Source organism: Condylura cristata, unplaced genomic scaffold (genome assembly GCF_000260355.1).
Source record: "Condylura cristata isolate star-nosed mole 26May11 unplaced genomic scaffold, ConCri1.0 scaffold00019, whole genome shotgun sequence".
Lineage (NCBI taxonomy): Eukaryota > Metazoa > Chordata > Mammalia > Eulipotyphla > Talpidae > Condylura > Condylura cristata.
The window spans coordinates 29441057-29458641 of record NW_004567120.1 but is presented as its reverse complement, the minus strand read 5'-3'; the positions used below and the strand labels follow the sequence as shown (position 1 = coordinate 29458641).

The 17585-nt window shown below is 47.8% G+C and overlaps 1 protein-coding gene across 3 annotated transcripts in view; it reads right to left on the bottom strand.

The window, feature by feature from the left end:
• Positions 1-17585, bottom strand: part of BCORL1 (BCL6 corepressor-like 1) — a 59257-nt gene that overhangs the window by 13250 nt on the left and 28422 nt on the right. For 2 of the 3 annotated variants that reach the window (XM_012727246.1, XM_012727247.1), the window contains exons 5-11: positions 14292-14457; positions 13160-13240; positions 10822-11211; positions 7096-7319; positions 3101-3322; positions 1742-1908; positions 715-860 (exon numbers count right to left, since the gene is read on the bottom strand). In XM_012727246.1, the coding sequence (XP_012582700.1) occupies positions 715-860; positions 1742-1908; positions 3101-3322; positions 7096-7319; positions 10822-11211; positions 13160-13240; positions 14292-14457 (1396 nt within the window). The remainder of the gene's footprint in view (positions 1-714; positions 861-1741; positions 1909-3100; positions 3323-7095; positions 7320-10821; positions 11212-13159; positions 13241-14291; positions 14458-17585) is intronic. The other variant, XM_012727248.1, reaches the window with a different exon arrangement.

Below are 17585 nucleotides of genomic sequence, written 5' to 3'. Positions count from 1 at the left end.
GATCAGTGATATGACTCTCAACTGCTCCACCCCTCACTCAGGCAGTCTGAAGAAGTAACTGCCAAAGCAAGGGCCACATTGTGATGTCACTGAGGAGAGTCCTACTGAGCATGCCTACATTAGACTTCCCTCCTTCCTCCTCCCTTCTGCCCTTAGCAGCACTATCCAACTGCAGATCAAAAGCTACTGTCCTCTAATGAGAACAGAAATGCATGCTGGTGAATGGTCCTTGCCATGGACGGAACACCAGACACTTTTCCAGAGCGGGCAGGTGAGGGAGGAAGAGAAGGGGATGGAAAGAGGAGGGACGTTGGGATGAGAGGGAACATCATAGTTACCACAGGCAAGGACTGTGAGAAATACAGTGTAGGGATGGGCCCCAAGGGTTCCACTTTTATAACCAAGAGGGAAAGTATGCAAAAAGAAACAAAAGCAAAATGCTAAGTGTCAAGTCTTTGAAACTGACATCCTACTCAAAGCACAGGTCAATGTGTCTTACGCCCAACCAAATCTATCAGCGGAGCAGCTGTCTCATGAGGGGGCCCACTGTACATACTCAGCTAGGAAGGAAAACCTATGAGGAGGGCTGACCAAGGCTCCAAATGAGCTGTTGGAGATGGAGACAGAGAGGAAAAGTGGCTCCTCAAGAGCTCAGGAGCTTGGGAATCAGAGCCCCAAGGATGATGGCTTTAGGCAGGTCTGAGTCATGCTTACCACTGAGGAAGCGCTTCATGGTGTCGCTGCTGGCCAGCTTCATAGCTGTCTGTCCTGAGTAGGTGGCTAGCGTAGGGTCAGCCCCGTAGGACAGCAAGAGCCACATGGTCTCTAGGTTGTCATTGACCACCGCATCATGAACAGGCCTGCAGAGGGGACAGAGAGTGAGGACAATACCTGCTATCTAGTCTTCAGGTTACCCCATCAGGGAAAAGTAAAATGAGGTGACCCCACGTAACAGGGCAGGCCAGCCACCTTTGAGCTGTACCCCACCCTGCCTTGCCCTGCCTTCTCCTCCTCTCTCTGCTCCTCTTTCTCTGCACTCCCATTTATCTCTCTATGTTCCTCTCAAACTTGGGACAGCCCCTAGGGCACAGTAGAACCCCACTGCTCCAGAGGTTGGGCAAAAATGGGGAGAAAATCCGCCGGAGGATACATGCAAAGGCTGGGCATGAGAACGGAAAACCCAGATGGCTGCCCCAGAGCGGGGTGAGCAGAGCAGCTTCATGCAGCAGGTGGGAGCCAAGCAGGGCCTGCATCCTCTGACTCAAGTTCCCTGTGTGCAGCTTATCTCTATTTTGCCCAAGACGTGGGCCTTTTGATAGAAGAAGATGGTGCAACTTCTTTAAGACATGGCAGGTGGCCATAAAAAGTGACTGGAGAGCAAATCAAGAATCATATCTAGGATGTGACCCTAACGTCAGCCTCCCAGCTCCCAAAGTCACGATTCTGCCTGAGACAGGTACCCCACCAGCATGATCTTAGCAGGGTCTAAGCAGTCTTCCTGGTAAAGCTGTGTCTTATGGGGTGTTCCCAGACAACCTCAGCCTCCCCTTGCTAACCAGCATGGACTGACAAGCCAGGAACCCATCTGTCTCCACCCAAACCAGTTCTATCTGTAGTCAGTAACTGAAATGCCTCCTGAAAAGGCCCCTCTACAACGCTCAGCCTGGCATGTGGCAAAGGTCAGACTGGGACAGGTTGTCTTGAATTGGGGTTCTCAGCTGGGGAGAAGCAGCCTTCTTGCCTTGTGCCATCCTGCGCGCTGCAGTTCACGTTGGCCCCGTGCTCCAGCAGGATGTTCAGGATGTCGGTCCAGCCCCGGGAACAGGCCTCGTGCAGGGCCGTGTAGCCTGCGTTGTCACGGTGATTCACGTCTTCACTGTCTTTCTGGAGACAGTAGAGAACAACATCCTGTGGGGACACAGACAGCCCCATGAGCAAAGACAGGCCCAACTCTGGAAAGCTTCCTAGTTTGGTCTGAGGCTCTTCAAATGTCCAAAGAGCCTCAGAGCCTGCCTGTAATTCCAGAGACTGACAGGCAAGGGTCAAAACTTTTGTCAAAGAAGTCAGTCCTGAGCTTCCATCACCAAAGTCTCAGCACTGAGGAAGAGCAGGAATAGTCATCTGGATGTGAGTTGTTGGGATGAGTCTTCAAAGAGGCTCACCTACCCAGAGCACATACTTTCAGGTTCTCAACTCCCTGAACACCAGGGACCTCGTCTGGAGTTTGCAAGGGAAATGAGGCATGTGGAGCAAGCACTGGCCCTGATGGTACTTGTTAAATACTATCCCTGGCTGGTTTTAATTGTTTTAAGTTCCATCCCCGGATGTTTCTCTCAGGCAGTCAGTTGCAGTCCTCCTCTCGAATCAGGATTGTTCCGAGTATAAGCCAGGGTGGCCACCTACCCCCACAGTAGTAATCAGTGTCCCTGAATTGAAAGGACAGGACCAGAGGTGGGACTCTGGGCCAGAAAGCATCCTAGCTAGCCTGGGGTGAAGCTGAGGAATAAGCCCAGAGGGAGTGGGGAGGCAGACTCTCAGACAGGGAAAGAGGCCAGCAGCAGACACCTGGCCTTCTCCTGGGCCCTGGTGAGATGGGTAACTTGACTGCCCTGACTGACAGCTAGCTCGCTGGTGGCTGGCAAGAAGAGACAAGTAAGTGAGCAAGCAAGCAAGAATGAGAGTGTGTGTATGCCTGTGTGTGCATGCACGCCTGAGCCTGCACTGGGGGTGCTGCCCCTGAATATAGGACCTGCCTCTACCTTCCTCACCAAGGCACATGTTCATCACCCCCACCCCTGCCCTGGTCCTGGTGGGTTCGCCTATGGTTTCCTGTGTGCTGGGTTGGCCCCAGATAAAACATAATTACCCTGGAGGGTACTGGATTTTCAATTATGCTCATCCCAAATTACCATTCCAGTGAGTCTGCATTCCCACCCACCATGCCAAGGTGGCCCCAGGGGCTATCTGGACAGCAGAAGGAGGCCAGCCTGGGTTCAAGCCCCAAATGCAGCCCTCCCTAGGCTACAGAGAGCCAATGGTGAGATGATGCCCCACAGATGCCCAGGCAATGGCATCCAGAGCCGGGGAGCAAAGTACGTACCTTGTAGCCAAGACGTGCAGCCCGTTGCAGCAGGGTCTCACCAGCATTTTTGTTCACTATGAGCCGACGAGCCTCTGGGGGAATCTGCCGAGTTGTAGGTGACTCCGAGGCTTCCTCTAGGCCAGCATTTTTGGACTTAGAAGGTGTGCACTGTTCCGTAGGTTTCATTGGAGTGAGAGATTTGGGAGATCGTGTCTTCTGCTGGTTCCAACGCCCTTTGCCCTGAAACACAGAGATGCAGAACTAGATCAGCATAAGTTCCCACATGGGCAGATGCTGACAGGCTCAAATCTTCAACCCCATCAAGGGGTGACAAAGGGGTTGGAAATCTGAGATTGAGGGGACATCCCAGCTTTTCTCAAGCACTCTGCATGCCTTCTTCACCTGCCTCGACTCCCACTTACTGAGGTTTTTTACAAGGCATTTCTATAAACAAGCAGAAGCAAATTCTGAGAGTAAAATGAAGTAGACTGCAGAAACACAGCCGCTGAAGCCTTCACTCTTGTTGCAAAACCTTCCCCTGCATCTAACCCTCCAGAGACCTTTCTTACCTCCCAACATCCCATGTCCCCAGATCACACCCTGCCCACCTGGTGCAGTGGACAGTGCTACCCACAAGACCTGGGGAAAGACCCCGCTTCTTTGAGCCTCACCTTGTCCCTTGCAGAGTCTTTGAGATAATGAACTGGAAAAGCCACAGAACAATGGTGGGTGCTCTACAACACTAGGCCCCTTGCCTCCTGAATAAGCACAGTGGGTCTCACTGAAGCAGAATGTTGAGAGCAAGTGCCTGTGCCACTATGGTATACTGACTCTATGAGGATGGGTAACTCATCTCATTAGTTCAGGGGTCTTCTGATCAGGAGGGGGGCTGCACTCAAGGATCTAGAACCAAGGAACTTCATCTGGACTTAAGGTAGATGATGAGATTCACAACTTGCAGCTGAAGTCATAATTGGATGAGACTTTGGAAAGCCTTGGGAAGGATGAGTGTACCTTGCTGCTGGGAGAGGTGCATATCACTGGGAGCCTAGAGGGCCAGCTGTGCCCTCATTAGATGCCACATTGGCCCCTGATGAAGCCCACTACCTGACAGTCATGCTCTTGCACTGGATAAGGCTGACCTGTGTAGCCAATAAGACACTGTAAAGATGATGCGTGTGACTTCTGAGGCTAGGTCCTACCTAAAACAAGACAGTGCGGTTTGGCCTTGCTTGCTGTTGGACCACTTTTTCTAGGGGAAGCCAGATGCCATGTCATGAGACACTCCAGCCCCTGGAGAGGTCCATGAGGCAAGGACAGGGTGCCTGCTGCCTGCAACAATTATCAACTCACCAGCCTATGAAGGAGCTACCCTTAAAGCAGATCCTCCAACCCCAGTCAAGCCTTCACATGAATGTAGCCCTGGCCATAACCTCATGGAAGACGCCCAAGCCAGACCCATCTAAATTGTTCCTGATTTGCTGACCTCCAGAATCTGTAGTCAACACGTGTTTTATCAGTGTTATCTAGGGCTGCTAAATATTAGGGCAGCCCGTTTACACCACAAGAGATAACTAATACATCTATTTATTCAAATTCCCAAGAACATCAAGGTCTTGCTGAAATCCTAAGCCTTCTATAACATTCTACAACTTTCTGGTCCCCGCTGCCTTCTCTCTCTCTGTACTTCTAGAATACCTCATCTGAATCACACGATCTAATCCCTGATACCTCACTGTCTTAATTCTTTTCATTGTCTCATAGGCCAGTCTCATTTCTTCTGCTAAGCATTTAAGCTCCTTAGGAGCAGGGTTCATAGTGTCTTCTTCTCTTTTGCTCCTTTTAGCATTTAATTCAAGCTTGAGTTAAGACATTTGTTGACATGTGCAGAGCATTGGGCAGGCAGAAAAGTAGTCTAGAAGGACATGAAGCCAGGAAAGGAGTGGCAGCAGAGAAGAAATTGCCAGGGCATTTGTTTCCTCTGGCAAGTCCCAAGACAAGGAGAGCTGCTTTCCATCTCCATCTTGAAAGGACAATGAGGTACAATTGCTAGCAGGAAAGCACAGCTATGAGTGTAGAATGCTGCTTTGTTGCAAGGAAGGTACAGGTGTATAATGGCAACACTAGAGGATGCTGGGTAAAGTGTCCAGGTTTTGGCTGGTCAAGCCAGGAGCCAAAGGGTGACTCTCCCTCAGGGGACCAGGGCAGAAGCAAGGGAGGTTGCCTAATAGGGGGAGGAACAAGAGCAAATCGAACCCCCTCTTCTCCCCCAGTCCTCTCTGGCTCAGAGTCCCTGTGGGAAGAAAATGCCCCAGGCTTTCATATTGTAGGCAGATTTTGGCTGAGTTGAGAATGAGAGGACAGTGCCCTTCCCCCCATCTTGCTTCCCACTACAAACTACAGTGCCACAGGGTAACCAGAGAAGGTGGTGGTAACTGGGAGAAAAAGAAAGGCTAGAGGGAGAAGAGGAGGCCTGGAAGGGACAAAACCTCTCCGGGAGGAACATTTCAGTGGACACTGCCAGGCAGAAAAATCAGACAGAAGCATTGGTGTGGGCTGCTGAATGTGAGGCGGCTGGTCACCTCTGTGTGGGATAGGGCCATCTCAGGAGAAGCAGAGGGGACAGCCTCCCTTACCCAAAACTACTCAGTTGCCTGCTTCCCTGTCTGGCCACCCGCTCCCCCAGTGTCTCCTGGATACAGACAGAAGCCACCCATTCAGAGTGGAGGCAAAGGGCAAGGGCCAGGGCCCCAGGGGCAGCCAAGCCTGTTTTACTTCCCAGCTCTGTTACTTGTGACCCCTGAGTGACTGCACACAGGTCCCTTAACCTCCTCAAACCTCAGTTTTCTCACCAAGAAATGAGGACAATGGTGCCTCCTCCCAACAGTGACTGTGGGAATTAAGGGAGGGCTCACTTACTAGAACCTTGCCACACAATGCCTCTGTCCTCTCATTCTCGACTCAGCCAAAAGCTTGAGGGTGCACACCAATCTCAGAGAGCACTTGATGATTCTCAAAGCCTTTGATGTTCCTTGCCATCTTTGTTCCCCCAAGCACTCTTGGGAGATAGGAAGGACATGGAGCACTATCTCTGTTTTTAAAGATGAGGAAATAGGTTTGAGTACCCTGTTTGAGCTAGATCCAGACTGCGGAGGAGGAAAGGCAAGGAACAGCAATAGCACCTGGGCTCCCCCTCTGCTGGTGCCATTCAGGGATCCCTGTTCTGGAGCTTGAAAGTCATAAGAATCACAAGGAGCAAAGCAAGCCCAATGTGACTTCTTTTCTCATTGTTTGTTTTCAAAGACAAATGCACACATGGATATACACTTGAAGCTAGCATTCACTTGTCAGTAAAGCTTAAAGCTCACCCAGGAAGAGGATAGTGTCAGTTTTCAAATCAGTGGGGAACCCAGCACCAACATTATGCACGTCAGCCCCAAAACTCAATGTCAGTTTTGAACTGGGGTTCTAGAACACTTGCCTGGCTACCAATTAGTGAATGTCACCTGCTCTTCTGCTTCTGTGAGAAGAAAAAGAGTTGGGGAGTGGGGCATGGGAAGAGTGGCCATAACTAGGCCCCAGTGGAATTCCTTCAGACCCACCCTCGAGAGCATCCTTTGTCTGGACATCAATATCCTTGCTTCAACAAGTTGTTTTCCACCTTGATTGACTCAGAAAGCTCCCTGATTGGGACAAAGGCTTCTTGATTGGGTGTTAACAAGCTATTCAGCCTAATATCTTGCCATACTTTTTAACTCTTCCTTAACTCAAGAGATTGAAGAGATGTCAAGGAAAAGTTACTGAAGGCCAAACCCTATAGTTTGTAAATCCTTATTGTTAGCTCTGACTTTTATTCCCATTTCTTAAATTGAGTCCCAACCCTTCTAGAACTAGTTTAAAATACTTTTAATAAATATGGATTCATTTGATACTCTCTACCCCTCACATTCAAGCCCTGCCACCCACCGCACTCCCTGCTCCATAGCTTCCCTCCCTGACAACACACAGCATACCTTTGTCTCTTCAGAGATGGTGCTCATGTGCTTGGTCTTGCATTTTCGTTTTCCTGATGGCTTTTCTGAATTTTCAAGGCAGGCTGGCTCCTCCAAGTTATTTGGGAGGAAACCATTTGGTGAATCTGAGATCCCCTGGGTTTTGTTGGGCAAAGGAAGGTTCCTGTTCCTGAGGCGGTGCTCTGAACTTTGGGAGGAAGCCTTCTGCTTACGGGCCTTTAAATCTGAAGGCAACAAAACAAAACAAAACAAAACAAAACAGAAAACAGAAAAGGATGGGTGTCAGGAAAATGGAACACAAGAAAGCAATGCCTTCCTCTAAGATGAATCAGAGGACTCTGGGGCTTCAATCTCAGTACAAAGCTATGAACCACCAGCTACCAGTATCTAGTGTGGTGCTGACTCTTCCACCAAATGCTTCTGGAATGGACTCTGTACTTCAACAGCAAAGTCCCTCCTATAAAAGCAGGAGGCAACTCCCAGCCCTACCAGCAGGAGGCAGCTCAGCTAGTTGTCCCTAGATGAGGGTAATTTTTTTATTATATATTTTATATTTTTACATCATTCTTCATGTTATGCATTTTTTCATCTAGATGAGGGTAATTTTCCCCACACACCAGAGCAAATCAGAATTTTCAGCTTCCTCCCCTGACCTATCCCTATGACCGCCCCCTTACCACCTACCCCCGCCCCACATCTTTGTCTCTTTCTTCATACCAATATGAAGATGTAGTAGCTCTGTGGAAGTGAAGCATGAAGTGTACTGGGGTGGGGAGTGAATGGTGGAAGGCATCACTCATAGCCTGAGCCCTACCCATCTAACTGCCCTGTTGGTCACTCTCCGAGCACACCAAGTTCGAAGCCACAGAGACTCCTGAAGCCAAAAGATACCTGAATCCTACTTAGCTGGTAGCCCATGGCAGAGTCCAAGTCACTGGTGTCACTGGAACACATTCGGCAACATCTCTGATTCTAGACACAGCTCACTGAACAAAATGCATTCTAATTTCAAAAAGGTTTGCTGGGAACTCCATTAATAAGAACCTTATGCCACAGGGCCAGTCCTTACCCCCACGTGTAGAGGGAGAAAGACTGTGTGGACCCATATCTCGGAATGCAGAGTTACATGACCACTGCTGGATGACTGAGGTGAGTGAGAATCCCCGAGTCTCAACCTCCATCTCTGTCAAATATAATCTAAATCACAGGACTGGTCAGAGAATTAAATGCAGTAAACAGACAACTTTTGCCTAGTTAGGTATAAACTATTTAGGTGGGACCATGCCCATGTTTTCTTTATCTCCCCCACAGGACGGACTGCCATTCCCCACAGGTTATGTACGGCATGTAGCAAAACACCAGTGTATCTGTGCAGTGAGTAAATGTGGCCTCCGTCTCCAGTTTGTGAAATGAGGGGCTGGGCAAGAGCCAGCCATTCTCACTTTGCTCCCCGTGACCTTGACATGTGCACCCGTGTGTGACACCGCTGGAGGCAGGTCAAATTGGGAACCATCATCACAGTACCAAGAACAGGCCGTAGGTGAGGCACAGTTCTTACAAGGTCTACTGCCTTACCACTCCTTTTTTCCAACTAGCTCCCGCTCACTAGTGGGTCTCCATGTCAAAGAACTGCTGTGATAAGTGGCTGCTAGTAGTACTTCCAGGCCCAAACTTTCTAAACCAGGAATTTTGCTATAACAAGTTTGGGCTGAGCCAGAAGAGGAAGGGGCAGAACTGTGCCTGAAAGAACCTCAGGAAACATGGGGGAAGCTGTATTACAGCATCCGATGTCACAGGAAATGCAGCAGCCCCTGCCCAGTTTACTCAAGGCAGTGTATTTGACTGTGGAGAAACAAGAGTGCCACAGTAACACGAAAGGAACAGAGAGTGGAGGCAGCCAGGCGAGAGTAGTAGTGTTCTTCCTGTCTCCTCTGCAGGTCGAGAAGGGAGGCTCCCAAGTCTGGGAGAAAAGGAGATGTCATGAGGTTCAGACAGGAGTAAGGTGACCTGTCTAGTCTGGCCTTTTCCTGATTTTCTGATATTGACCTGAAAGGCAGTATGAGGAACTGACAGTAGGTTAAGGCACAGCTCTTCAGAAGGCCAACTGTCTTGCCGCCCCTTCCTCTCAGCTAGCCCCAACCCACCAGTGGACTGGAATAGCTGAAGGGGGTTGGAGCTTTCTGAGAAGAGAGATGTTTTCCAGGCAAATTCCTGCATGAGAATTACCAGCAAATCTGGAGGAAGATGACCAGACCATGTGCAAAGCCAATTCCCTTACACACAGCATGGAAGGAGAATGACCTACTTTTCAATGACTGGAACTCATATAGGATGTCTTGTTAAGTGGTGTTCTCCATGTTCCTGGAGAGGTCTAAGCAAAGGCTAGCTAGCTACTTGTCAAGAGTGCTTTTGAAATTTCTGCAGAAGGTAGAAAGTTGGACCATAGCAACCTCGAAGGTCTTTCTGGTTCCCAAAGGTGTTAAGTTCCATTAAGAAGTTTCCAAGCTTTGAGGAAACCACCTCTCTCTGGAGAAGACTGGATGATACAAAAGCCCCTCCTTGTCCTAACACAAAGTGGATGAAGCCAAAATCTTGACAGCTCATTCCTGACCAATCCATTATGGCTCTGGCAGAAAAAAAGGGAAAATTTTCCCACTCTCACATAGTTGATGAAAATTAGCTCACTTACTCTCTGCAGTGTATGGGGTAGTTTTCATAGATATCTCTACTTAAAACAGAAATGAGGTTTAGCCTTCTTTGCATTCTAGCAGACCCAGAAACTATAACCCACTCAGAACTAATTCAGTTCTCACTAGTGACACTGCAGATAGTTATTGGCAGTTCAAGATGAATCCATCATAGGAGAAAATTAATTATTGCTTCAAGGGCAGAGGTCAGAGAAAGAATCGAGGAACAGAGGTGTTCTTATGGAACCCAGAGATGTGTTTTTTGCTCATCTAGAAATCCACTCTAGGAATGAGGCTGAACGATACTTAGCAGAACATACTGCTATTTGCCTCTGTAACAGTCTGTGCCTCCATGATTATATTTTATAGCATCTGATGTAGCCAAAGAAAGCCTGGTTTTTCCTTTGGGCTGCCTGTTTTTCCAACTCAGGTCCAATAAAAAACGATGCCACCTTAGGTCACCTCAAGCTTCACTCCACCGCTTAGAACCTCTGTGGCTTTAACCAAGAAAGCAAAGTTGTGCCCGCTTCTATTCCAAGTTCTTCTGTTGGGCTGAGGAAACCATTGTACTTCTTTTTAGTTTAGGGGCTGGAGGCGTCCCAGGAAAGGCAGCCAATGCTCTCTTTCTTCTTGAACCCAGGATTCTAGGAGAAAGAACCCAACCTCCCGAAAGGCCCGACTCCCTCAAGCCAACCAGAAAACTTTCTGGAATTGAGTGGTCCCAAGCCAAGGATGTCACTGTGGCCTTGCCCACAAGTTCAGACTTTTACATAGGAAATTGGAGGGTTCAGGCCTTCATGTCCTCAGCTCACCTGTTGGCCAGTCCAAACTCATTCAATCTCAACCCCAAGCCAAAACCTTGGGACCAGAGTTGAGTGACCCCCTCTGGCAGCTGGAGCTCATAGCACAAGGTTTCTATGGGTGCAGAGGCTGGCGTGGAGAAGGCAAGATGCCCGAGGGTCCCCAGAAGCCAACGTCACTGTGGTTTGGGGACAGGTGACAGCAGCTCACTGGGGCAGCAGCCCCTGGCCGGCCTTACCTGATCTCCCTTTCCGCCGCTGCTCTTCTTCTTGCTCCGTCAAGTACTCTCCAGTCTGATATTTTCGATTCTTCTGCCGTTTCCGTTTCTTCCGCTTCATCAGGCCTTCCTCCTCATCTTCCTCCTCCTCCTCGTTGGTGTCCCACATTTGCCGGGCAGCCTCTGTTCTCCAGGGCATTTCTCGGGCTCGCCACAAGTGCCTGCGGCCCTGGCTCAGCAGAGTCTTGTCCTGGGCATGGTGACTGCGATATTGGGTGTCCCGTTGGGTCTTTCTCATCTTTCGACGCTTAGTTGGGGTGGGAGTCACCTCCTCTTCCTCCTCTGTAGGGAAGACTTCCTGGCTTCCCATGTCACTGTCTGCCATACCAGCAAAGGAGCTACAGATGCTTCCTGTGGATGGGATGTACAGAGGTCGGTCAGGTACCTCTTCAAAGGACAAAACGTAGGGTGTCGAAGCAAGTGCCCTGGATTAGGAGTTTGAAGGTCTGGGTTCAAGTTCAGGCTGTGCTGTATACTCTGGGAAAGTTCCTTCATTTCTGTTTCCTCATCTATAAAACTGTGATACTGTTGTCTGCCTTACTGACCTCACAGAACTTGTTCGAGGCTCGAATGAGGTAATTTGCCCATGAGCACTTACAGAGTCCAACATACCACACAACTATCATGTATCAGAACCTCACACCCTTCCTCATCCATGTTGTGCTAATTTAATTCATTCCACAGACTTACTTAGTGCTTACAAGGTGTTAAGAATTGTGTGAGGGGAAGGAGAAGACCACAGGCCCTTGCCCTTTAGAAAGTCAGGGTTCAGCAGAAGGCAAGGGAGGGCAGGTTGACACGCTGCACCCCCACCCCTAATCACTCGCTGTATGGCAAAACAAACGTGCTGACAGCCACCCTGCAAAAGCCGAATCATCACAGCAGAAGTCTCAGGAAAAGAAAAGCAAGAAGAAATCCCTTTCCAGTGACACTGCTGGGTAGTCAGGCCCCAGGCACCGCAGCAGGGCCCCTTCCTTTCTACTGCCCCACCTCCTATTGAGTGGCCAAGAGTCCAGGGGTGGAGCTTTCCCCCTGGCACCTGTCCCACCCCATTGCAGCTGTTCTTAACTGCTGGGCAGGCTCTCCCACTTCCTTTCCCCACCACCCCAGGATGACAGATGGCACCTTGCCTGCCCTCCTCGGCCACCCTACCAAGAAGCCATTTTCCTCATCATCACTGCTTCATTCAGCTCTGTTAACGATAGAAGCCCAAGCCTAAATTGGTCAGTTTAGCATTAGAGGAGAGTTGACATCTTCCTTGGAAAGAGCTTTGAGGTGCCACCATCTTTCCCCCAAGGCCTGGCTATTAATTTGATAATCCCCAAACCCAAGCAAGGTCAGAAGAATAAAGAAATGGTTCGAGGCAGAGTGGCCCTTGACCAAAGCTTCGAGTCATTAGGACCTCTTAAAGAAAGCAAAATAGCCAGTACACTTTCCATTATACAGACCAGGCAGGGAACAAAGTGTTCTGGTTAATCTAATAGTGTGGTTAACACGGAATCATCATTGAGATCACACAGGGATCATCAATTTCCAAAGAATCAAACACAATACAATGTGTTTAACACTAAAATGAGACTGGCCATAATGGAATCACTCTTTGATGATTCAAAGGACACTACAGAATTTTTCAAGGCCTGTAGGCCATCATTATAAGCCCCAATTACCACTGTATATTCCATGTGCTGATGGGCCAGTTAATAGGATGTCAGATAACTGAATTTACACTGTGCCCTGCTTGCTCCTTCTAGTCCTTCTACATGGTATTCTGGGAGAACTGGGGTAGCCAGCTCTAGCACCACATACAGCATGGAAGTTACCGACAGCGGTGGGGTTGGAAAGGGCTATGCGCCTTCAGAAATTGGAGGCTGACCAATACATATTCAGGGGATCAAGTGTGATTCTGCCTAACTTTGATGACACATGACACATAGTGCAACAAGACTGAGGCCCAGAGGTTAATGGTCCATGCCTGCAATTGGACCCCATAGTCACGAAATATCACAGATTTAAGTAGAACTAGTTTTCCTAAGTGGCACAGCCCTTTCCTCTTCCCACCTTCCCCAACAAGAATCATCTAATCTCTGCTCTGAAAAGTTCAGCAAATAGTTCTAAAATCCTGGGCACTGGCCCCTCCACCCTGCCTGGGCTCTCTTGTGTTTGCAAGGAGCTGAGCATCTTGACACAGTGAATCAAATTCCCAAATCTTCACTGCACCAAAGGCAAAATCGCTCAAGCAGCTTTCTACCTCTCTTTGCAGAGAAGTGCCAAGCTGGGCCACGGCCTCAGACTCACTCACCAGACTGGCTGCGTGTCCGGGTGCTCAGAACCACAGGGATGAAGTCCCGGAAACTGCTCTTTGCTTTCTTTTCCAAGGAGCCTGGAATGATGTGTGGTTTCATGCAGAAGGGAGAAACATCACAGTCAGAGTCTAAGCCCAGAAAGTCCACCCATGAGGCTCAGGCAGGAAAATCAAGGCAGGCTCAAGGCTTTCCTGGGTTACCTTCATTAGTGCCCCTGTGTTGCAATCACCTGTGTCTTCGTATGGAGCAAGGGGGTGGGAGGGTGTCAAACACTAGGTTGTGGGCCATTTTTGCTGACTCTAAAAACGGTAGTGCACAGAATCAATTTACCAATGTGCCAGAAAATAGAAGGCTGGCTGTACCTCCACAAAGTTATAAGTGAACAGGAGCAAGGCAAGTTGCCAGAGAAGGGCAACCTCAATGAGTCTTAGAACACTGAGCGAGGCGGGAAGATGGGAGCAGGGAGGAGAGAATGAGGGAAACTGCAACATAAGAAAGGACTTCAGAGGCAGGTCATGCTGGACAGGCAAGGCCATGAAAAAAGACAACTGTGGGCAGGAAGACTGGAATTTTTCTCACTGATGGGGATGCTGAGAACTATTAGTGGCAGAGCATACAGGTTGAGGACACACTGCCCCACCCCAAACATCCTGTATATCCCTAAATAAAAATAAGGGTTTAGGATTTCTCTAAACCTTTCCAGTCAGCAAGCTAGCTTTTTATTTTTAACTTTTCATAATGCAGTTTTTAAATATACCCAAAGGAAGAGAAAACAGTGTAATGGACTGCCATTCTGCTGTTTTTGTCTCAGTGCTCATTAAACTTGCTTCTTTTCTGAGTCTAGACCCATTGCAGGGTACCAGATAGGCTACTCTTACAGGACTGACTTTTGTCCTGTGAAAAACCACCTCCTTCTGCCTTCAGAACTGGCCTTATTCTGGCCACCAGAGTGAGCAGAAGAAGCCTCTACTACCATCTCCCTTGCCTTTTTCAGAAGTGTCAATTCTCTCTTCTTTCCACAGTGTGGGAATCTCACTTTTCTGCTCAGTTGCAGAGCTCCTGCCCCGTGAGTTGCCACAAGGATCCCTGGGAGGCCCAACCCAGAGGGCCAGGATCTCTGGAGCCTACCTTCCTCGTGGCCATCGGCTCGTTTTCCTGGAGACTGGGTCTCTGGCTTTGTTGGCTTCCGGTGCTTGTGCTTTACCCTGACTCCATTGTGCTCTTTTCCTGAATCTGAAGCCCCCCTGGGGCTTTTCTTGGTGGGTTCCTTGGGGTCACTAGGCAACTTCCGGAACTGTGGAGAGGTAGAAAGAGTCAGATCTGAAGTCTCTTTTGCTTCCTGAGAAAGGTCTCCTAATGTAGAGACATGGGCCCCCATTCTCCCACATGGACTGAGCTGCCCAGAGTGGGGGGCCAGAGAAAAGGGGCTGCGTGCTGCCTTTCACAGTGGGTTACACAGGTTTTTCTTCCCCAAATGAATCCAGTGCCCTAGCTAATCCCCATAGGTGTTTACACCCCATCATTTTAAACAGGTTTACAAAGTGCATTCACAAGTAAACACCCAAAGTCATTTTAAAAGGTGCAAAATCAGGGCCCATACTCCACACTCAAACACTAGTAGAAAGATGAGCAGAAAACAAAATGCCTCTTCTATAAGTTGGGAGACTACATTGTTCTAATAACTTTTCTGTGAATGGTACTGACACCAACAACTGAAATAATTCTCAAAGTGGGCCAATTCAAGAAAAATGGTCTATTTTCATGTATAAATTAATACCAGAAAATACTCAACTAAGGCAAGAAAAGCTTGAAGGAACAATTCAAACTCCCTATACTTAAGAAAGGCATCAGTAAGACTGAAAAAGATACCTGTACCTCCATGTTTATTGCTGCTTTATTTACAATTGGAAAAACATGGAAGCAGCCCAAATGCCCACAAGTAGATGACTGGATTAAAAAGATGTGGTACATATATACAATGGAATATTACTCAGCAACCAAAAAAGAGAAACACATGTCTTTTGCAGCAACTTGGATGGAGCTGGAAAAGATCATGCTTAGTGAGATAAGCCAGAAAGAGAAAGAAAAATACCGGATGGTTTCACTCATAGCAGGAGTATAATGGAGCAGGCGAGAAAATAACAAAAATAATGAACAACCAGAGACATTTTGCGGGGGTGGAGTGGGGAATGGGATCAAAAACGGGGGTAGGGAGGTGGGGAGGGAAATGCACAGGATTATGGTGATGGCACACGGGTGACTTGGTGATGGGAAACCCGCGGGGATTACAATTGAGATGGAAAAAAAATGTACAAAATGATGTAAAAATAAACTTTTGTAAAATAAAAAAAGAAAGACATCAGTAAAATGTGACTTTATACTGTAGGAATAGTTTTAACTTTTCAAAATGCTCTTCTCCCTGTGATTTCATTTTATCTTCCAACAACCCTGAGGTGTAGCCAACGTCATCCACAATGAACAGATGTGGAAACTGAGGCTCCAAGACAAGAGCCTAGACCCTGCTTTTTCCAAGTCAATGTACAAATGTAGCTATACTTCCAGTGGCTCAGCGGTTGCTACTTGCCAGGCAAACCTGCACGTTAGTCATTTGTACCTGCAGGGAGAAAATGGCCAAGTTGGGACTAAGACACAGGGCTCCTGGCTCCTCGCGGCACTCTTTACACCAGCTCCCACACCTCTCCTTCCCTACTTGTGTCCTCCACTGTTTTGTGGCTCCGCCTCGTTCACACCTGCTGTTTGGCACCTCAGATGGACAGGTACAATGGTTTTGTTTACACAAGGCAAGGATACCTTAAGCCTAACAGTCACATTCTCACAAATTCCAAGGTCTCTCTAAGCTACTAAACAAGAAATAGGACAAGGTAGTATCCTGGGAGTACAGAACAATCAAAATGTTTTAACAATGAAAGCAAGCCCCAGGAAGAAAGAAAGAGTTGTTTTGCCCCTAAGAAGACCCACATACCACCTTCTAGGCTATCACTGTCTAGCTCCAGCTCAGGGGATAACAGCTATTGATAGAACATTTTCAGGAGGTGGGGGATTTCTCTCAGTTCTCTAGGGCTGGGAAGTTACCACTTCCCATCCAATACCAGAGGTTCCTACTATCTCTGATGAGCTCCTTCTGCATCTTACCCAGCAGAGGGCTGAGCTGAAAGTTCAAGTTCTGCTCCTTCTGATTGTTGCCAGTTCCTGCAAACCAAAGTGTTAGGAGAGTGAAGTAGGGAGGAAAGATGAAGACGAGGAATAGCTGCTTAAAATCTGACCTTCAACATAGGAAAACTATTTTAAATCAGGGGAATAAAGTTAAACTCACATAAATTTGATATATGCTATTTATTTCTGAATATCATTTTAGCAGGCTCTTTCAAGCATAGACCACTAACTTTTACTTCCTAAGGTAGACAAAACAAGTAAAACTAAACATCTAGAAGGAATTTCTGTCTGTATCTTTTCCAAGAGCAGCACTGGGAGTCAAAATATATTGTATACTCCAACTTAGGCAAAAAGTTGAGAGGACTGGGGGACCACGTTAGATGAGTATTCCAGTTAACAGTTTTGAAAGGTTTTCCAAAGAATTTTCCAAAAGGTGAAAAAAAAATAAAATACACCCAGTACCAAATGAAGCAGAACTCTCTCTTTGCTGATGATTCAGGATTCCATGAGGCTTTGGGGCAGGTGGTAGCAGAGACAGGAGACTATTCTGAATCTCAGTCATGCCCTGACTGACTGAGTTTGCAGTTTTTTGCTTGGTGCATTTTCTTTAAGCCACCTCGGAGCTCAAGAGCACACAGTGAGAGTGGCAGAACGGACTGGCGTTGAAGTTCATTTGTGAAATTGGCATTACTGGGGCTGTTCCTGTTGGTAGAGCTTACCCAACCTCACCAGTAGAAAACCCAGAATAAACCTTGGGGCTGTTTTGAATTGATGCCTGATCTTAGTTTGTTTATCAATGGTTTGTTTCTCAAGAAAATGGGACATGAGGAAAGAAAAGCCTGAGTTATTTGCTCTCCTGGAAAATGGACATTTACTAAATCATTACAGACTGCTGCAAGATACCTGACGCTGTGTATTTATTCTCTGTCCTCCACATCTGGGTTCTCTGGACCCAGTGAACTGTTCATCTGATAGAGGAAGAGACAGTGCCTGCCTGGCATCAAGTCATCTCTAAGAAATAAGCTCCGTGACAGCAGAGACCATGTCTATTTTGTTGGTTAATACTAATGAAAACAGCAGACACTAATACTTATATATACCATACAATTCACTTATTTACATGTACAACTGAATTGTTTTTAGTATAGTCATAGTAGTCAGAATTGTGTGACTGTCACCACTGTCAGATTCCAGAACTTTTTCATCTTAAATGGTAACCATGTACCAGTAGAAAACCCAGAGTAAAGC